Source organism: Vicugna pacos, chromosome 3 (assembly GCF_048564905.1).
Source record: "Vicugna pacos chromosome 3, VicPac4, whole genome shotgun sequence".
Taxonomy (NCBI): domain Eukaryota; kingdom Metazoa; phylum Chordata; class Mammalia; order Artiodactyla; family Camelidae; genus Vicugna; species Vicugna pacos.
In genome coordinates this window covers 90,941,938-90,964,092 of record NC_132989.1, presented here as the reverse complement: position 1 = coordinate 90,964,092, position 22,155 = coordinate 90,941,938, and the positions used below count along the sequence as shown (strand labels likewise).

The following is a 22,155-nucleotide window of genomic DNA, read 5'->3' as shown; positions in this document are numbered from 1 at the left end:
CAGTTCTTTGCCATGTGGTTCTCACCAACATGGCAGCTTGCTTCAGCAAATCCAGCAAGAAACTAAGTCCGCTAGCAAGACAGAAGTCAGTCTTTTGTAATCTAATCACAGGTGTGACATTCCCCTCAATGCTGTCATATTCCATAGGTTTGAGACAAGTTACTCAAGGGAAGGAAAGTTTGTGGATAACAGGGGGCAGGGATCCTTGCGACCATCTGAGAGGCTGTCTGCTACAGCACCTAACCACACAGAACCAGCCATAACAGGAAGAAAGAAGGAAGGAAAGAAGGAGGGTGCAAGGAAAGAGAAAGAAAGGAGGCAGGTCGCGAAAGGAAGGCAAGCAATGAAAGACAGATATAAAAGAGACAAAGGAAAAAGTAGCTTTGCTGCGCTGCGCTGCGTCTGCATCATGGCATCAGGGTTCCTCTGTGGGCGCTTTGTCACGTTAGCACAACAACCATCAATTTCCTATTTCTTATTTAAAATGGAAAATAATGTGAGGCTTTCTATACATCTGGAGTTAAAAGGAAACAGAATAAACAAGAATAGTAAGTTTAAGCAAGCAACATGTGTTTTAAATCAATTCTTTTTTTAAGATTTTTTCCTCCAGCTAGCAAAGTATTTTTCCCCCTTCATGTTTCAAGTTTTTGGGTCGGGTTCATTATTCTTGCCATGACGTGGCAGACTTACTGCACAGGGAGTATAGGAACCCAAATGATGTTTGCACTTGGTGTCCTCTGGCTGTTTCAGCTCAAACCAAAATTGTTTTCGTTCTGCACATTGTTATTAATGATTGTATATGTCACTTAATTGTAAAAGTGAAGTTTGTAAAGTACCTTGGACCTCATCTATTCCTGCCTCTCTGTTGAGGAAACTGACAAATGACTTGAGAAGTTCAAGGCTATGTAGTATCAGAGCCAGAACCAGAACGCAAAGCTCTCCATTTGAAATCCAGTGCATTTCCTCTTCTTGCATTCTGTGCAGAACAGTCAGAATGGGCAGTACTTTCCTCAACCCTGCAGGCATTAAAGCAGGTTAGTTGCGGTTTAAATATTTATTTAGCACTGATTTTCTGGAAGGATCTAAAAATAGCATTTCCAGTGCTTCAGCTGATGGGAGAAGGAACTTTTCCAGGAACTCTGCTGTATCATAGGTGCTTGCCCAGCAGAACACACACGTTTCTCATTTATAATAGATCACACAGGCTACTGTGCTTCAGTGCTCTCAGAGGGGGTTGTAAACACCAACCACCATCTCCAAAATGACCGTGGAAGTCAGAATAACAAAGAAAACTGACACACACAAATAGGCTTTGCCTCAGACGTGTCTGCTGCACATTCAGAGCTGCGGATTTCATACATGCAGAGGGGTTTGGCTAACATCCTTACAACTAGAAGGCTTCCTCCGCCTCCCAGATTGGAATGGGTACACATATATGCATACGTTGTTTAAAGTAGGTATCTATTTAATAAATTTGCCAGATGGACCTTTTAAAAGAATGCAAAAGTACATGACTTTTTATCAAAAATCTGTAAAAAGAGAAAAGGCCCTGTCAGGGATGCTGTGGTCCCCATGCCACATCCCTTTGGGCCGCCTGATGCCAATGTAGCCATCCGTGATGGGCAGTTGCCAGCATCAGGTGCCTGCTCAGGGTCTCAGAAGTCAGGCGAGGTCCCTCAGCTCATATGTACGTGCAGCCTAGAAGTTCATGGGCATGAACACCTCCAGGGCAGCCCTCAACCAGTGGGTGTTGGGAGTTGGTGGCTAACCACCCTGGCCTCCCATCCTGGTCGAGGACACTGGGAAGACACACTCTTCACAGCTTACAGGAGGGACCTCTGTGGGGTTGGGCCCCAGCTGAATAGCACACACTCTGTTCACTGTTCTCCCCTCCCCATCCTTCTCTCCGTCTCCCTCACTTCCAGTTCCAGGGGTCACCCTCCAAAAACAAAACACTGCCTGAACCCAAACCCTCATTTCTAGCCCTGATTTCTTAAACAGGCCCTAAGAAATCATGGAAGGTATAAAAACAAAATGTTTGTCCCTGCAGTCAAAGGCTGACAGGGAAATAACTGGCAAACAGCAGCTCTGAAGCTGTGACCCAGGAAAAAAGAGGTGGTTCTTCTTTATCTCTTTACGTACCTGTTTCATTGGGACCATCCGTTACCCTCCTGATTTCATGCCTAGCCTTTTCTTTTTATTCTGCAGATTCTTCCGGGAAGCCTAAATTCACCAAGTGCCGTTCACCTGAACTAGAGACTTTTTCATGCCACTGGACAAATGGGGTTCATCATGGTTTACAGAGCCCAGGATCCATACAGCTGTTCTATATTAGAAGGTACAGCCTTTTGACTTTTCTCTCCAGGGATTTTTCTGATTAAAATGCACTGAGTCACCTGCAGTGGTAGGAATGGGAATGATCTATTTCAATGACCTAAATGTATTCATTCATTCATTTATCCCCAAAAATATTAATTAAGCCCTTACTGTATGTTGGGTACTATTTTAGGCACTGGAGATCTGGCAGTGATTACAAAAATATAGAGTCCCTGGTCTCATGGAAGCTTGTTTCCAGTGGGGGTCGGGGGAGGCAGACAAAAAAAAAATTAAGTCAGCTGATAATATGAGTTATTAAGAAAAGTAAAGCCAGGAAGAGAATAAAGTGTGCTAGCACTGTGTGAGCGTATACGTGTGCATGAGAGTGAGTTTGTGAAAATGTGAGTGCAAGTGTGAATATGCATGAATGTGGGAAAGCAGGTGAGTGTGCATATGTGTGAAAACATGTGAAGGTGTCGGGGGGGTGTGGTTATGTGTAATATACGTGAGCAATGAAAGCATGAACATGAGAGTGACCGTGTGCGAGTGTGTGTAGGGATTTCAGGAGAGATTTTAAATGAGGAGGTCCTAGGAGGCCTCTCTCTGTGGTATGTTATAGCAGAGACACAAATGAGATGAGCGAGGCCACATGAAGATCTGGGGGAAAGGCTGTCCAGACAGAGGAAACTGCAAGTGCAAAGGCCCTGAGGCTGACTGCGCAGGTGTGAGGAAAGCAGGAGGCTGGCATGGATGGTACAAATTGGAAGGCAGGGAGGGCAACAGGAGAAGTCAGAGGATTAGCTGGGGCCAGACCCAGACGAGCCCTACCAGCCATGTCCAGGCCTACTTTCTCTGTGGTGGGAAACAATGGGGCTTTTTTTTTTTTTAATGTGTGTTTTAAAAGGCTGTTTGGTTTCTATGTAGAAAATAGACTGTGTTCCTGTTATATTGATCACATTCAATAAGGGACTGTAATACTGCTCTCTTCCATTTTTATGAGTGGTCCTGTAAAATAACAGGGGAAGGGTGAAACAAAGGTCTTGTTCCTGAACCAAATGTGGGTCCATTCACCTGCATGAAATAAATCCAATCTACTGACACCACGTGGTGGTGAAGGAAAGTGCAGCGGTTATTGTAGGGCACCGCCACGCAAGGAGTCCGGGGCAGCTAGTGTTCAGAAAGCCTGAACTCTTCAGTATAGTCAGTTACAATGTGTCAATTTCTGGTGTACAGCATAATGTTTCATACATATATATATACATATATTCGTTTTCATATTCTTTTTCATTATAGGTTACTACAAGATATTGAATATAGTTCTCTGTGCTTTTCAGAAGAAATTTGTTTTTTTATCTATTTTATATGTAGTAGTTAAGATTAGCAATTCTTAAATTCCCAATTTATCCCTTCCCACCCCCTTTCAGTCATCATTGTAAGTGACATAAGCCAGGAAAAGAAAGAAAAATACCATATGATATCACTTTAATGAGGAATCTAAAAAAAAAAAAAGGAAGAAAGAAAGGAAAAAGAAGACACTGATGAACTTATCTACAAAAGAGAAACAGACTCACAGATATAGGAAACAAAGCATTTTTAACAGCCAGGTGAGGGAGGGGTGTCCCAGGATATGTGATCAGCTGGTGCACAATTCTCTGTGCACAGTTATCTGATTGATTGACGGTAAAGTAACAGGGCAGTGTCACAGGGGTTAACATTATCAATCCTTAGGCTCCATTAGGTCTGTGGGCTCCATGCTCATGGCCATCAAGTAGTTAATTTCTTCCGTTTGGTGGAGGTTTTAGCATCTGTAAAACAACTCAGGAAACATGCATCAGATACCAGGTACTTTGGAGAGGCACTAATGTAGAGGACAGGGTGAGGGGTCTGTCTGGAGAAGGCCCCTTAGGGTCCTGCTCAGTTATGATCTGTCAGCATAATCCCTACCCAAATGACGATAACTCAATTTTAAAATATTAAAAAAATAATAATAATCCCCACCCAAGTCATAGATTTCTTACCCCTCACCTGGCGTTATCTCCATTTCTGTTTACTCTTATGTTGTACCTTTTTTCTTTTTAAAATTTTACGCTCACACATTCTATCCTCTTCTCTTTTCCACCCAACCCCCAGGGAAGGCCTAAACCAAGATGCAAAATTAGCGGAGACCCTTCTCCTAGGCAGACGGTGGTCATCAGTCCAAGGATGATACTGTTTGCCCTCCAGAGGAGCAGGGAAGGGAAAATGCCTCGGGCAGTTCAGGGCATGAGCTCCAGGCCAACCAACCTACATTTCAGCCCAGCTCCCACCCTTGCTCAGAGTAGTGCCGGGCAAATTAGTCTGTCCACAACTCAGCCGCCTCCTTTGCAAAATGGAGATAGCAGACCTTGCCACGTGGCTTCTTGTGAGGATTTCGTTAACTAATACATGACAATATTTATCACAGTGCTTGGCACACACTAAGCACTGAATAGGTGGTTTCTGCTATTATTATTTGCAGTTTGATGATAATTTAAAATAATGATAATGTAAAATTCCAATTCCTGAGCTACAAAAGTAATTTTTGATTCTTTACTGCTTATAATCATTGGTATGCTTTAAGACCATTTTTTAATGCAGAGTTGGGTGCTTAATTCGCAAATACATACTTTGAGTCAGCATCCAGGACTAGCCTTACTCACCTTCCAGGGTTGTGAGGGGTCTCTTGGATGTCCCCCAAAGGGCACACAAAGATGAGATGGTTGGGCACTAAATACACCTTTTTTTCCCCAGTAGGGCTGATACTGCAGAGAGGTAGGGGCCAGTAGACAAAGCTGATTTGTATAAATACATTGGGACAGGAAGCTAAAATGTTTGGTAACACTTGAATATGTACTGAATTGATCGTTGAGATAATGCAGGAAAAACAGATGTGGGGCATGAGGAGGGCCATGTCCCAGGCCTCAGTTGAGACCCTGGGATGTGCCCCGCCAAGTGTGGGCTTTGTGCAGGAAAGAGCAAGCCACAGTTGAGTAAAGGTAGATTTATTTAGAGAGATATTGAGAGACAAGAGAAAGGCCACGAGATGTGGGGGTTGCGTGCTCAGATTAGAGTGAAAGTAGGTACACACTCCATAGACAGAGTGCGGGCCGTCTCCGAAGAGGAGGGAGGAAGAGAGAGACAGCCGACACAAGGCTTCATGTTGCCACTTCTTATGGGCTTGGTAGTTTCAATATGCTAATAAGTGGAAGGACCAGTCTAACCTGGGAAGGGGCTGGGATTCCCAGGAAGTTGGTTCCCACTCTTTGACCTTTTGTGGCTAGCCTGAGGACTGTCATGGTGCCTGTGGGCATGTTATTCACCACGCTAATGTATTACAATAGGCATATAATGAAGCTCAAGATCTGCTAGAAGTCAAATCTCCCACTATCTTGAGCCTCAAGGCCTACTGGGAGTTGAATCTTTCACCATTTTGATGTTAATCGCTGTATTATTCCTAGAATGGCTGTCCCCTGCCCCCTTCCTTTTTCAAAATGAAGAGTGATTTAGTAGATTCAATTTTCCTACTTTGGCTTCAGCGACTTGGAAAGCCAACTCCATAAAAACAAAATAAGTTATTTGCACAGGCACAATTAACGAAACTGAAGAGAAATAGCGGAGTTGGACCCACTTTATGAAAACAGATGTTCACCACCTTAATAGTCTCCAAATTTGAACCTAAGCAAAAATACATAAACCCAAAAGGATAAAGCCTTCACAGATAAATATTTGGCCCTTCTCTTATGCACTAGGGCCGTACCCTTTTGCCTCCAGGCTTTCTCTGCACAGCCCAGGCCTTTCAGCATCCCTAGTTCAAACTCAGCTCTGTGCTAACAGAGATGCCAAGTGCGGGAGAGTCTCAGACGTATTCTGAAGGATGTCGTTAATTCTTGCCCTAGTAGAATTTGGGATCCCAGGGGAAGAAATCGTCACATCCTTAGACCCCCCTAAGAACAAACTCACAATTAAGGCCAACCCAACTGGCAAAATCAGTGTTTTGTGTTTTCTCTATAAGCATCTAACTGTTTTGAGTATCTTGGCCAAATAGCATGTGCACTCAGCCCAGTTTATCTGGGAAGGGTAGATCCGAGGAGATTAGACGTATCAGGAACACACAGCATCACGACTGCTCTGGAGTACAAATGTGCTGGCTCTTCATTAGCCACCTAAACAAAGAGGAAAATACAAATGCACTGTCAGCCTCTTATCATTGTTTCTTAGAATTCAGTTCCCAGAAGGCAACTTCTGGAACTATAGAATCATGACTCCCCATCCCTGACACACAAATAAAACAGTGGCATGATGTCATCCAGAACCAGCAGGCGGAGGGATGGGGGTGGGGGTTGCATGTATTCCCAGCCTGGCCTTCGAAGCTAAAGCACAAGGAAATCTAGATGCGTCAGCCTGTCAACAGGACGGGCCCAAGGGCAGCTGCAGGCCGGGCTGGCTCTGCTCCCAGCCAGGTGAGCTGCCACCCTGTAACAGAGACCATGCCAGATTCAGCCTCTGAGCTTGGAGGGGACTCAGCAGGAATGCATATCACAGACCTGGCAAAAAAGAGGTTCTGGGAGCCTGTCAGGGCGCTCTGCTGTCAGCTCCTTGCCTGCACATGCTTCGTCTTCATAGAAGCTTGTATGTGAAGGCTGGGTCCTGAGTGCTGTATCGCCCTCCCCACCTCTGCTATCTCCCCACCCTGTCCCCCCTCAACAAATTATCCTGGCTTTTGAAAAGAAAGTTTATTTCCCATGCAAGGTTATAGGGGAAATTAGAAAGGAGAAAGAGCATTGTTAACTTTCTTTTCTTTTCTCTAAGGAATATGTTAAATTTTAAGCCTAAAACATGTGGTATGCAGGTAATGAAAACAGTTGCCCTTAAAACGTAAATGACATATATATTTTTTTGACCCCTCTCCCAGCTGGTTACCTTTAGGTAGAAAGCATTTGTTCTGCTCTTTATTCTGATATTTTTTTAATGGAGGTCCTGGGGATTGAACCCAGGACCTCGTGCATGCTCAGCATGCACTCTACCACTGAGCTATTCCCACTCCCCTATTCTGATTTTTATTGATATGTTCTTTCTACAGTTCTTAACCTCTATTTCACAAGCCGGTCTAGGAGCAAACCTAAAACACTTAAGTCTTGGAAATAAAAGGGAGTGGCTTCCATCAACTGGCTTTGGTCATCTGTAGAAAAATTTAACCCAGTGAAGGCAGGTAACAGATTATCTGCTTTGTGCGTCCATTTGGTTTTTGGTCTAAATTTAATAGTTAAAAATAAGCACTCAATATGCATCTAAAATAAAATTCAACTTCAGTTGGGGTGCAGCAGGTGGGAGTTGTGTTTTGAACTAACTCTTCCAGATGTGCTTAAGATGAGTGCTTTAAGCTGTTTGTTCCGTGGAGCTAATGGATTGGGGATCATCTGAACAGCATTTTTCATACCGTCCTCATGGGGGAGTAGGGTGCTGACAAGCCCAAGCTGAGAAACTGTGTGAAATACACAGAGCTAACGTCCCTGTTACAGATTCAGGCCTGCTAAGCACTGGCCTGCATCTTTAGAATGTTCTAATACTAACTTGAGTACCGTCAGTCATGCTAAATATATTTGCCGTCTCCTCTACTCATATGAAAGTGTCCTTCCCTGGGCAATCTTGTTAAATCATTCTCTTTAATATACTCTTATTTTAGTTTGAAAGTCAAGACAATACAGTAGTTCACTGACCCACCTATCCATAGTTTTTAACCTTTTTCCTATTATTCTAAACACACACACACACACACATACAATTTATCCTTTCCTCTACCTTCTGTGCACTTAATTTTCCCATCAGGGATGACGCTCCCTGTCATCCAAGGGTATGCAGCTTAGAAGGATCTCAACTAGAAATTAAGCAGCAGTCCACTGTCTGTGTTAATCCCAAGTTCTTTCCAACAGCTGATGAGCAGCTGTCTCAAGGACCCCCTGATATTACACAAGTTTCCTACTAGTGCCAAACAGACCAGCGTGGGAAACAGCTGTCAAGAAGGAAACGTGTGTCTTCTTCCAGCTCCTCATCCCTTCCTTCCAGTCCCTGCCTTCCCACAGCCTGCGGGGTCCTTGCTGCCCACTGCTGTCCAGCCCCCAGGGCGATGCTCACGCACATCCAGGGTCTGGCCTGCCAGCCCCAAGCACTGCAGCCTGCACAAGTTCATTCGTACCTTCTCCTTCAGCCACAAGTTACCTAGCTTTTTGTCTCCTTGACTTATAACCCCCCTTCTTGGCTGATAGCCTTGTGAATAGTAAGTGAACAATGCATTACCCCACCTCAGTAGCAATTCTAATTTAAGAAAGTCTTTCCCAATTATTCCATTGCCTTCTGTTCCCCCCCTTTCCTTTCCCTATTGCCAGCTGGTAAACTTTGAATGATTGCTAAAAACACCACCTCCACGTTGAAGCTTTCCAAGGATAACCAGAGCAATTATTCCTTCTTCTAACTCCAAAGGAGCCTCATGAGCACTGTCTGTGAATGCTTACCCACGCTGCTTTGTAAGACAGTATATCAGTCACTCCCCCAAGGCAGGAGTAAGTCATCAGACACACATGAATCCCCCATAATATCTTGCACAGTGTTTTATATACAAGCAATGCTTATTAAGTATCGATGGATGGACCAAAAAAGAAAGCACTGAGGCGATAACTTCTGAGTCGCCTTCTAGCCTGAAAGTAGAGGTCAGCTCTTATTAATCATTATATCCACACAGCGCTAGTACCAGATACAGTGCTTATAGAGTTAGTTGCTTGCACAGTAGGCGCCCAAAGGTGGCTTGCTGAATTCATTCGGTCAGGCAGGCAGGTGGAAAATTGGAGGAGAGCTGTGTCACGTTCTCTCACATGTCAGTTCAGTTCCTGCTGAGGTGGAATTGTATCTGAGCCATCTTTTGATTGCCCTGCATTTTGGCTCAGGTCCCCGTGGCAGCTGCTCAGGGAAGATCCTTTCCCCAAAGTGTGACATCCTTCCACAGTGAACTTCCTGGTATCTCTTTTCCATGCAACATACATCCTGCTGTTGTTTTAAGTCATCTGAGTAAATGATGCTTTCTGTAGAGTGGGATGGAGGTGAACAACAATATGGTGGAATTTAAACATGGAGATGTGGCTTTTCTGATTTCTTCAGTGTTCTCCGTGTGTCCATCTATCCTCCATGATTTGTTTGTTCTTATGTGATCCAAGATAGAGGAAAAGATGGACTTGTTCTTTGTAAAGAAACCAAAAAAGGAACTGATAGGCAAACACATTGATTCAATTCCTCCCATTTTTGTTTTCCTTTTTTTTTTTTTGACATAATTAAATGTCCATTCCTATTTACAAAATAGAAAAGAAAAACGCTTCCTCAGCTTGAAATTTTTTTTAATTGCTAGGTTCATGCCCTTTGTTTCTTTCATGAGTGGAGGGGGAAAGGTGAGGATTCCCACATTTTGTAAAGGTAACCTGGATGTCCAGCATATTTGAAATGTTCTCCTGGCTCTCCACGTACTTAAGGAAAACCTCAGGAATGTGGCAGGGAGTTCAAGGCATCAAGAACACTCCCCTAAACGTCAGACAGCTCTGGGGAGAGGGACACAGGGTGTAATAGTTCAGAGTAGGGTGGTAGCTAATTTTCCATTTCAGGTCTCTCCGAATCTCAGCATCACTCAGCCTGGAGAACACCCTCGGTGTGCCTCCTCAGTTTCTCCTACCATGAGTTGGGGAAATACACAGGTTTAACGACTCAACTCTTCTCTAGGAATCTCTATAGTTTGGGAGTTGACTTTCTGCAATGTTTTAATAAAGGAACATTTTTAAACCTCCCTTAGCCTTAGAACCCTCATCCGTAGAACGGGGATGATTAAGTACCTACCAATAAATCACTTAAATTAAGGGCTGGCCCATTATATGCAGTCAATGAAGAGATGCTTTTACTATAGGCAGACATACCAAATAGCCTCCTATTGGTCTGCAGACACTGATCTTCAGTCCATAGAGGCGGTATTTCTTGGCAATGGTGCCACTAAAATACTTGCTCATTAAATATATGTGTCTCAATTTATTGAATCTGACTGTCAGGCACCTTGCTTTGACTTCAGCTATGGCATGACTTGGGGAACAAGTCATCCTTTTTTAACCCTCCATTTCAGGAGCACTCAAGAATGGACTCAGGAATGGAAAGAATGCCCTGATTATGTCTCTGCTGGAGAAAACAGCTGTTACTTTAATTCGTCGTACACCTCCATTTGGATACCCTACTGCATCAAGCTAACAAGCAATGGTGGTACTGTGGATCAGAAGTGTTTCTCTGTTGAGGAAATAGGTAAATCACAGGTTTGTGTTTTATTTGACATGGCTTTAGATTAACTAAGTGGGGACGGCTGCAGAGTCCAAGTGTAGTATATGCAAGGAGGAAGACTTGTCATTGTGCTGTGTAGGTGGATGGAGGTCTTCTATATGGCGTATGAGATCAGCTGCGGAACAAGAGGGAAGGGACAGGGGGAACTTCAGTTGGCTCTAACATAAAATAATCTTGCAGTAAATGTTGTAAGAAAAGAATAGAAGCCTGATGGCATCTTTTTCTTGAGATTGTATTCTTATGTCCACTACAAGGGGCAGACTCAATGCACTCTTAAGTTTCCTTCCTTCCTGATTATTTGTTATGATTATTATAGTCAGATCAACTGAAATACACTGACCCCAATGTCTGTCATTGCTATAATAAATGCCTAGATTTTCTTTACCACAAAGCATAAATAATAATTCTGGAATTTTACATGGACAAAATAGCCAAAATCGGTTTAAAGGCATGTTTATAAGATCTCAAGACAAACATTCAAGATAATCAGCTCAATGAGCTGAGTGAAAGATCCAAGCAGTTTATCCCTTGCCCATTATGAGGACACAGGGGAAATGAATCAAAACAAACAATGATAACTGGAATATTCATGTTTATGCTATAACAGTATAAACAGCAAAATAGAAAGAATCAAAGAAGGAATTTGAGTAGCTGACATTGATGCCTCAAATCTATCCACAAAGCTCATGTGTTGCTTATAGGAATTCCTTGGAGCATCTCTGCGATGTGTTGTTCTTGTGTGTGTTTTCCCGGGCATCAGCAGGCTGGAAGAGACTGAGAGAGTGTGGGTAGAAGCTGCAAACAGACACAAGTACATCTGAAAGCCTGACTGTGAGGAGGAGACTGAGAAAACTGTAAAAGCAGAAAAGAGAACCTACCATAAGCTGGGCATTGTGCTGGGTGTACTGGCTACAGAATGAATGAGATTTGGCTTTCTTCTGGAGTGGCATTGGAAGCCTTTGGAGGGTTTTAAATGACAAGTGGTATGACCTAACTTAAGTGTGAAGATAACTACCATGTTGACAGTTTTGAGGATTGTATTGAGAAGAGACTGAAGAGGGCACAAGGACCACAGGAAGAGGCTTGTTAGGAGGCTAACACAGAAAAAAAATTATAATGGCTAAGACCAGGTTATAGTGGGACGGGTGATGAGAAGTGGTTGGGTTCCGGGAGTATCTTGAAAGTACAGTACAGCTGACAGAATGTGGAGTTGCAAAAAAACAAAGTCAAGAAAGAGTTCATGGTTTTTGTCTTGAGCAACAGGAATGGAGGAGAACTTAAGAAACTGAGGACTGAGGAGGAACGGAGTCACCATTAACAAAGACAGGGAAGGTGAATGAGGAATAAGTTTCAGGCAGAAGACGAGGGGCTTGTTTCAAAAGCATTCAGTTTCAGGTGGTTTTTAGGCATCTCAGAGTTTCTCACATCTCAAAGTGTCGATTAAGGCACGTGGAAATAAGCACAGAAGTAAGGGAGAGGTGATTATTATGATCATAATGGTGGTACTGAGCCTTCTCAGAAAGGACCTTGTTCCATATTCTCTATTTAAAGTAGGCAGGGAGTTTTGTTTTGGTTTTTTGTTGTTTTTTTTTTTTTTGCTTGTTTTGTTTGTTTTATGAGGGGGAGGTACTTAGGTTTATTCATTTATTTATGTTTGGAGGAGGTACTGGGGATCGAACCCAGAACCTTGTGGGTGCTAAGCATGCGCTCTACCACTTGAGCTATACCCTGCCCCCAAGGGAGTTTTTTAAGATGTAACATGAGTAATAAGTTTGAGAAAATTTTCCATTAAAAACATTTTTATGGCTCAGGCACATAAAGGGTTAACCATTGGCTTTTAGAATTCATCAATCCCAGACAAATCAAGGAAAATGAGATTTAACTGTCATTATGTGGCATACGTAGCTTAGCTACTTTGCAGATCCTTCCAATTTAATTTCCCAAATGGGGTTGTGATTAGTCAAATTTGGACTTTATTTTTTAAAAAGTAGTGTCCACTGCAATAGCATGCAGTTAAGTAAAAGGCAGAAAACACTGAATCATTACCATTTGAGAAAGCACTGTAGTGCCTTCTTTCATAATCTGAAGAAATAATCACATGGTTAGGAAGACAAGCTCAGGAGTATTTACTGAGTGTTCTGAAGGACTGTTCTTGTAGCAGTACAGAAATGGAAAAGATAAGAAAGAAAAAAGGGAAATGGAAAAGACCTTGCCCCAGGTCATACACAGCTTGGAAGAAAATTGATTTCTCCACCGCTGGTTCCAAAACAGCCACATGTTTAAATACCATAGGTCCTTCTGACTCTCTGTTCCTTCAGTTTCAAGTTAAAATGAATTCCTTTGCCAAAAATCCCAAAGGATTAATCCTCTCAGAGCCAAAAGAAATGTAAAACATGGCAGATCTTCAAGAACAGTCATAGATCAGATTTTAAACTCAAAAAGGAATTTTTTTTAATCGGGGCTTTTTTTTAAGTTAAAAACAGATCATCCTTAAGTTACAAAAAATGACACTGTCCCATAAAGTGAGAGTATCGTCATAGGAATATTGAAAGAATTAAGAATTTGAATAGTAAAAATGTGTAAAGTAGTTTAGTCTCTTCAGACGAAAGCATTCCGTCAGTATCAAGCTGTGTCTGTGTACTAATTCTCTGTTGCAATGCACAGTGCAACCAGATCCGCCCATTGGCCTCAACTGGACTTTACTGAACATCAGTTTAACGGGGATTCATGCAGACATCCAAGTGAGATGGGAACCGCCACCGAATGCAGATGTTCAGAAGGGATGGATAGTCCTGGAGTATGAACTGCAATACAAAGAAGTAAATGAGACCCAATGGAAAATGGTAAGATATCATTACACCCTTTGACTTTTCTTTTTATTTCAACAACCCCCTCTCATTTATAATTCGACTCTCTTTTGACCTAGTAAGTCATTCACGTGCTATCTGCTTTTTAACTTCTTATCTGGGGAAAATGGATGTCATCAGCAAAATATCGTCTTGGGATTCTTTTGAGACAGCAGGTGCTTACATGGAGCTTTATACAGAAACCTATGGGAGGAAAGGAAAACTATGTCCCCAGTCATCACTGGTGTCCGGTTTGACTTCAGAACAATAGTGTACACTCTGGCCACTCAGCTGTCTTTGAGGATGTGGCTAAACATGCCGAGAGTTATGATCAAAGTCAACAGTGAACTATGGCTAAAGACTGTCCCATAATTTTAGTTGCTACTATTCACAAGACCTCATTAATGTAAGTTCTTGAGTGACTCCAGGAGGGAAACAGAGGGGGAATTTAGCCCCTAGAGGTTTCAGATGGGTGTTTTCTTACCTACCTCAGGGGAGAATCAAGCTAAGAGGTTTTATGGAGGAAGTTGCGTGGGACTGGTTGATCTCTGAACTCCCCACTTCCTCGCCAAGTGAATGGGAACTGGGCGCTTAAGTTCCACATGGCACACAACAGGGAAAAAACAAAACAAAAAAACAGGATTATCATGCTGCTCCCAATGTATCTAATTCTAAATCAGTCTAACCACAGCCACAGCCACAGCCCCGGCCAAGCCAAGTGGTTTCTGGCCCATCACCAGGTCGTGCCCAGCAGCCTGGCGCGGCCTCACTCCCAGAATTTTGGGACACCAAGCCCTGTCCATTCAGTGAACTGCTGAAAAAGAAGCCAGTTTTGTCATTAGAGGAAAGTTAAGTTCACGGCAGCTTTAAACAGTTAAATATTGGGCTTTGAGGTTCTGTTTTCAGAATCATTTAATTTAGATATCTGTTCCATAACTTGGTGCAGAAAAGTTTGGCCGAACACTGGGTCAAACAAGGCTTTGTAAATTCAAGCCGCAGTCAAACATTTATTTAGCAACCAAGTACTGAAATAACTACTGTGCACAAGGCACCGTGCTGAGCACCCCAGGGCAGCTGTTCCCAAATGTAAACCTGGGACCTTTTCAGGGAATCTACAAGGTTAAGGCTGTTTTCATAATAACACTAGAATGTTCTTTCCTTTTTTCATTGTGTTGAGATCTGCACAGATGATACGAAAGCAATGGTGGGAAACCTGCAGCTGCCTTAGCACAAGTCAAGGTGATATTTCCAACCTGTACCAATAGTATCACTGTATTCTCCACCGTGCAGTCCCAGTAAAGAAGGGAGGAGCAGGGCAGGGGGAGGCAGCTTCACGTAAGAATGTCCTTGATGAAGCTGCGCATGTTATTAAGTTTATTAAATCATGACTTCTGGGTTTGTAGCTTTTTAATATTCTGTGCGGGAAGCACACATAAAGCACTTCTGCTGCATCCTGAGGTACACATGGTCCTCTTGAGAAAAAGCACTTTGATGGCTGAGTCGCCAGCTGACCTCAGTGCTTCTTGCACAGAACACCATTTTTACTTGGAAAGAACAACTGATAAACTGATAGATGGTTATTCACATTTGAGTTGGCAAATATTTGGCAAACATTTCTAGAAAAAAAATGAAGTGAGCTTATCACTTCAAGAAAAACAATTGACAGTCTTTGCCAGTGGGAAAAAATTGGCGCTTTCAAGGTCATTTAACCTTGAGAATTTTGGAAAACTTGCCATCTGCAGCTGTGAGCTTGGTAGCTTTCCCAGTCTTTGAAGACTTTCCTGATGAGATCAATGGTGATATTAGCAAAAGTGACTTTTTTTTTTAATATTGTATAATGAAAAAAGTGTGAACATTTAGGAAATCTGCACAAATCAGTGAACAGTATTTTCCAAATGACGGATACATGATGTAACCAAAACCATGCATGAAGAAATTATCCATCCAAAGTACTAGATGGAATGGTGGATTTTAATATAACAAAGTGTAAAAGATTCATTGATATGGTTTCAGATTCCACATTGCAACTAACCTTTAAGAAAACACCACTTGTTGAATTTTATTGTAGTGTTAAAAAAGAATATATACAATTATCTGAAAGGGCTATTAAAATATCTCCTCCTTTTCCTCACTATGTATCTGTGAGACCAAGTTATATTCATGGACTTCAACCAAAGCTCCACATCCTAACAGATTAATTCAGAAGCAGATGTAAAAATACAGCCATCTTCTATTAAGCCAGACGTTAAAGAGATTTGCAAAAATGTAAAACTGTCATTTTTCTCACTATAATTTTATTGTTTTAGAAAGTATAATAATTTTTATAAAAATCTGTTAACATAAAATCCACCTATTCTTAAATTAGTATTTTTTAATTCTCAGTTTCAGTGTCTAGTATGGCAACTGGTGATAGGTACAACCCAAATAAAACCCAAATCTATAGGATTTTCTCAGTCATTTTTAAGGGTATAGAGGAGCCCTGAAACAAAAAAGCTCAACAACCTAGGAAAAGCAAAGATGTAAATCAGAACATTAGCACACAGATTTAGTGATGATAGCTTCAACACTGAAAAAGTCCATGTCGTGTAGTCACGTTCCAGCCGAGGCACTGAAACACACCCTGAGCCACGTGCATGGGACATGGGACTCAGCCAGCGATTCAGGGCTGCATCCCAATGTGCCTCTGTTGCACTTTTCATTGCACACCTGCTAAATCTCATTAGAGATTGTACTTATTTACCTTTTATGAATGAAGTTACAAATTCATGATATTTATAAGTCTGGTAATTTGCAAGCATCTCAGAGTTATCATGAAGCTTAAGCATAAAAAGAAGAGACGTTTGTAAGTTACAGGGGAAAAGGCTGATGTTTGTTGCTTGTATCTGGAATTCACGTTACCATTCGACAATATTGAATTTGGTATTACTGTGCCTATTTTTTATTTATTGGACACACTTTGGATATAAAAGTTCTTCTAATGACCATGTAGTTTCTTGTAACTATGTACCAGCTAAACCAAGTTAAGTTTTTTATTTTATAGACATGGGTAGCACAGAATTATCCACAATGTATGGGCCATCTCTTGAGCAGCCCCTATATACCTGTTTTTCTGCTAGGCTTTGGAAATATATAGAAAATGAAGGCATTGTTTGCCCCCAGGGAATCTGCAGTATAATGTATAAATTTGCATAATGAATTAAAAGAAGATATAAATTTGTATTACCTGGCTGGATGGAGTAGGGAAAACTGCCAGAAAAGATTTCTTAGGAGATCAGCAATACCTGCACGGAGGATTAGCCAACAATAGGCGTTCCCTCATAGACAGGTGGCAGGGGTCAGGGCGGGTATTAGGGCACGTGAGCCAGTATGAGTTTGGTTCAGCTACCGTGGAGGGTTGAGGGAAAAATGGAGAGGGGGCCATAGGTGAAATCACTGAGGGCCCCTTTTTGGCTTTATTATCAGTGAAATCTGTAAAGAAATACTATTGGGTGACAGTCACAAAGAAATTAAGGCTTCAAGAATGGAAACACAGGCTTTTTAAAATGTTTTAAGAAAAATTATAAAAAGTCTGATATATTCAGAAATATTCTAGGTATATAAATATTCCATAGATTAAGAAGCTTCTATAAAAGATTGAACTAATCATCCTGTGTACATGTGGGGAAAAAAGAGGGACTTTGTGAGTAGAAATTAACTGAAGTGAAAGGAAAATGTTTTAGAAACTCAAGGCCCAGCTTCTGACGTAATAAAACAAATTATGAGCATCTTATTTATGTGAAAAACCCATGCTGTTGAAAAAGGGAGTGTTCCTAGTTTTCTATAAGCAGGAACCAGATCATTCTACCCAGAAACATATTGGATACCTGCTTTGAATATTTGATTTGGAGGAAAACAAAATCATTAGTTGGGTTTACCTCTTTGATAGCAACATGTGTTAAAAGTCTAATAGCCTCACCTGCCCTTCCCTGGGAAGGTAAAGGGGAATATCCTGGCCTTCAGGATTGTGGGACCTGATACTTGTTACCAAAGGCCTCCAGTGACTTTTCACAGATTTTGAATAGCAAACCATTTTGAGGTGGCTTTAAGCCTTATAGAACAAGCTGATAGAATTGTTTGCAAGTTTAATTAAGACAACTATGATTTTTTTCTAGGACACTTTCCAATTCTGTGATCTTATGAATGACTACCCAGACTTTCCAAAGAACAGATGTAGGTATAGATATAGGAAATATGTTTGTTTTTCTGTTCTGATGTCTTTATATAAAAATGTAATACCCCAAAGAGTAGGCAATGTATCTGTAATCTTCTTTGTAGTTCTGCCTTTCTCTATAATTTGGTTATTCTTTGATATTAGTAGAATATGTGACAGCTTATGCAAAGGTATAGCTGCATTTCTTTAAAGAAGTCTATCATATCTTTGGGTTTCTGTCAAAATAAATCTGAGGACTACTATCCGTTTAACGAAATGACTCTTTCTAGAGTTATTTGCCTTGATCTTTCTCTAGCAAATTCCACCAGTGCATTTTTTTTTATTTTTTATTGAAGTGTAGTTGACTTACAGTGTTAGCTTCAGGTGTATAACAAAGTGATTCAGTTATACATATACATACATATATACCTTTTCTTTTCAGATTCTTTTCCATTATGTTACAAGAAATTGAATGTAGTTCCCTGTACTATACAGTAGGTCCTTGTTGTTTATCTGTTTTATATATAGTAATGTGTGTCTGTGAATCCCCAACCCCTAATTTATCCCTCCCCGCCCCTTCCCCTTTGGTAACCATATTTGTTTTCTATGTCCGTGAGTCTCCACCAGTGCATTTTAAAACAGTGCCTACTTTACAGAAATTCACTTGGAATACAAATGGAGAAACACCTTAGAGAGCTTACTGCATTGAGTTGTTGACCCTCTAACCAGTGAGTTTTATATTTTGTCTTCAAAGATGGACCCTGTATTGTCAACATCAGTCCCAGTGTACTCGTTGAGACTGGACAAAGAGTATGAAGTGCGTGTGAGATCCAGACAACGAAACTCTGAAAAATATGGCGAATTCAGTGATGTGCTCTATGTTACACTTCCTCAAATGAGCCCATTTGCGTGTGAAGAAGGTAAACCTAAGAGATTAAAATAGCAGCCAACATGGTTTTTGTCAATATACAGTGATACGTTCACTACATTGTTAGGGAGTTGTCCAGCTCAGTACCTTGGCATCAGTTGTCAGGATGAGAGATACTGAGCTCACTGTCTGTAACAGGTGCCAGCCATTACAAAAGAGGAAGGATTTCATTTTTGAGTTATTCAATTTAGGAAAAGTCATGAGGTGGGTACAAGTGAAAGAGGGAAAGACACACTAAGATATTAATGAGCAGGTGGTTACCTCCAGATAACAGAATTTCAGGAGATTCTTTTCTTTATATGTTTCTATATTTCTGATATTTTCTCTGAGTTTGATATGCATGTATAGTTAGAAAAAAATTATTCAAATGCATAGTAGAGAAATTCTGTATCTGGATGGATGGCTAGCTATGTGGTATCTAAGAGAAAGCCTAATAATATTGAGGCAGCATGTGTAGTCAATGGCAGGTGCTTATTGGATTTAGAAAGTTTAGGTGTGGTTTTAGCTGGAGGAAGGTTTAATAAGCAGTGTGATAGTTATGCTTAAGAGTGATATGGAATATTTGAAGATCCTGTATAAGAGAAATCCAAAGATAATTAAAGTTTAAAAAAATGAGACCTATGAATTCAGAATAAAAGAATTTAAAATTTTGGATACAGAAATAAAGGCGGCTGCTTAATAATGAATAGTAAGCATAGTAAGTATCCTCTCTCCCAAATGGGAACTAGGTATAACTCATCTCCATTAGAAACAGACTCAGAGGCCATATGAGGGGCTAAGCTTTGCTAATGAGTTAAATTTATATTCCTGCACTCACAGCGCAGGTAAGATCCGTGGTACTATATAACAGAGGAAAATGTCTACAGCACCTTTTTTTTTCTAAGCTTTACTCAACAGGCTTGTTGTTTCAAACAGCATCTGATATAGTGAAATTCTGGTTTAAAAGTACATTTATCACATGCCCTTTAAGATTATTTGGACAGCATTTACTTAATGATTTTTTAATGAATTTTCCTTCTGCATTAAGAAAAACTCTTATCTTCCTGAGTATGTCATTGATATAAGATGCAATATAGTATCCTTTCCCACTAATTCTTTATAATACACATAATATCTCCCTTGAGTTTAATAAGAATAAGAAAATAAAATATTACAGCATAAAAGACTGCTTTAAATAAAGCAGCATTAAGGTAGAGTCCACCTTAAAATCAGTCAACCTCTGCCACTGTGGTGCTTGTTCTTAAGAAATGAAATAGTTTTACAGATTCCCACAAATCTGCCAGCAATTATACTAAAATCTGAAGCTGAGAGTCCTAATACCGATCTCCTTCTGTCAAAGGTTATTTCTTAAACCTGAAAAATACGCCCTGCATGTCTAAAAAGTTTCAGTAATGATTCAGAAATAAAACTCTGCCCCCATCTTTGATAGATCCTCAGTCTGGGAGATAAAATATCACCACACCTGGAAAAAAAAAACAAAAAAAGAACCAAGTGGACATTATGATTATGCAGGTAAAGTTATATCTTAACAAGCATGACTTTCTGCTAGAACAGAAGCCTTTAATGGCACACACTGAACACACAAGATCATAAAGCAGTTTTTATTGAGCAAAATCACTGACTTGACTTGATGAGTACAAATTAGGAAATATTTTTGTGTGACAAAGGAGAGTGAAATGTAGATATCAGCTATTCACAGTTCTGTGAGTGAGATACTGTTCTTGTGTTTTCCAGATTTCCGGTTTCCATGGTTCTTAATTATCATCTTTGGAATATTTGGGCTAACGATGATATTATTTTTATTCATATTTTCTAAACAGCAAAGGTAGGTGTCATAGTCTACTTTCGTATGTTTTTGCCAGTTGTTTAGCAAACATAAATGTTTCCACTTGTTTGATGTTTTCCTTTGCAAATCATGAGTGAAATTTTATTAACCCAGTAAAACATTATCTCCAGTCATACATTTACCACTCTGTGTTCATCATGGAGACATCATAGGTCTCAGTTCTATCTGGGAAGTTGGATAGGACATTAGAGGCTGAGGCTCCTGACTACACACCTTGTGATGTGCACACCTTCAAAGTTCTGAACACATTGGCTTATTCATTCCAGGACCATAGGTTGCACTGAGGTTTTGGCTGAGTTTGACACAGTCCTAATGTAAGAGCAAATTTAAGTGGCAAACTAAAGCTACCTAGATCATTCAGCCTAATAAAACCCTTTTAGATTTCATATGATGGCAATTTTAAATAAATTTGGGTTTTATTTAAGTTTCTTGGATACTTATGATTTGGTACTTCACCTGCTTTACCTGCACAGCTAAAATTCTACATTTGAAGAGATTCCATTCTGCTGCAGTCAAAAGACAAGTTCCAGTTATTATTCTGCCACTGCTGTTTGATCTCGTTTGAGTCCATCTCTCTAGGCCTCCGTGTTCTTTTTGAGTAATAATATGAGGGTTTGGATTATATGACCGTTAAATTTCCCTTAAGCCATGAGAGCTAATTATTCTTATTGAAAGAAACTCAGTACAGACTTTAATACAAAATATAGGAAAAAATACTGGTACCAAGTGCCAGTTTTCTTACATTTAAAGCATTCTTTAAGTCCCATGAGTTAATCTTTCTCCTTCTCCTAGAATTAGGGTAGCCAATACTCTGTTTGCCTGGGACTTTCCTGGTTTTAGCACTGAAAGCCCTGTGTCCAGGCAAATCAAGACAGCTGGTCATCCTACCTAGAACTAAAGACAAGTTCTCCAGCTGAAGCCAAGAGGCAGCTACAAATCAAAATAGAATCTACATGAATATATTGTAGAAGCTTTTTCATTTGTATTTTGAAGCTGTACAGAACTTGTAAACATCAAAATAGAATTTCAGTAGAGCGAATTCTCAGAATGCTAGAGTTTTAGAGTACCCAGCATGCTAAAAGTCTCCAAGTGAATGCAGAAAGGGTTACTTTTAGTAGAGTTTCATCTCCAAATTTATAATGTAAACTCAGAAAAACAATATTCACTCTGCAGAATTTCATTTTCTATCTAACTTTCTAGCAACATTCCTATCTTAGCAAAACAACTATTATAAAGCAGGACAACACAGTTTCCAATTTGGGGGGGTGGAATTAGTAAATAAGGAAATAATTTAGGATTTTAAGTAATTTATATATTTAAGTAATGCCAACAAAGAAGCCAAATTCTCTTGACTAATTTGAATTCACTTATCTGAACAGTTAGTCGATGGGCTAATTTATATGTACCTGCTGTAGGGTGTATATAAAGTAACTTACTCTTAACATTAGTTATCAATTCAGATTTATGTTGCTTAACGTTAGTTAACAATATTTGGAAGAAAAAATAATCCTCTGACTAGGATTTCAAAGAAAATATATTAACCTTTTTCTAAAAGACTATTTTCTATGAATAATGAAGTTCTTAACTATGAAGCTTCATCAAAACCGCCCAACTGTTAAAAAAAAAAAAGAAAAGAAAGAAATCTTTTTGTACT

At 40.4% G+C, this 22,155-nt stretch overlaps 1 protein-coding gene across 2 annotated transcripts in view; it reads left to right on the top strand.

Moving 5' to 3' along the window:
• The window catches only part of GHR (growth hormone receptor), a 238,473-nt gene that overhangs the window by 210,378 nt on the left and 5,940 nt on the right, over positions 1 to 22,155 (top strand). For both annotated transcript variants that reach the window (XM_072958742.1, XM_072958741.1), the window contains exons 4-8: positions 2,209 to 2,338; positions 10,484 to 10,656; positions 13,357 to 13,535; positions 18,482 to 18,647; positions 20,390 to 20,480. In XM_072958742.1, the coding sequence (XP_072814843.1) occupies positions 2,209 to 2,338; positions 10,484 to 10,656; positions 13,357 to 13,535; positions 18,482 to 18,647; positions 20,390 to 20,480 (739 nt within the window). The remainder of the gene's footprint in view (positions 1 to 2,208; positions 2,339 to 10,483; positions 10,657 to 13,356; positions 13,536 to 18,481; positions 18,648 to 20,389; positions 20,481 to 22,155) is intronic.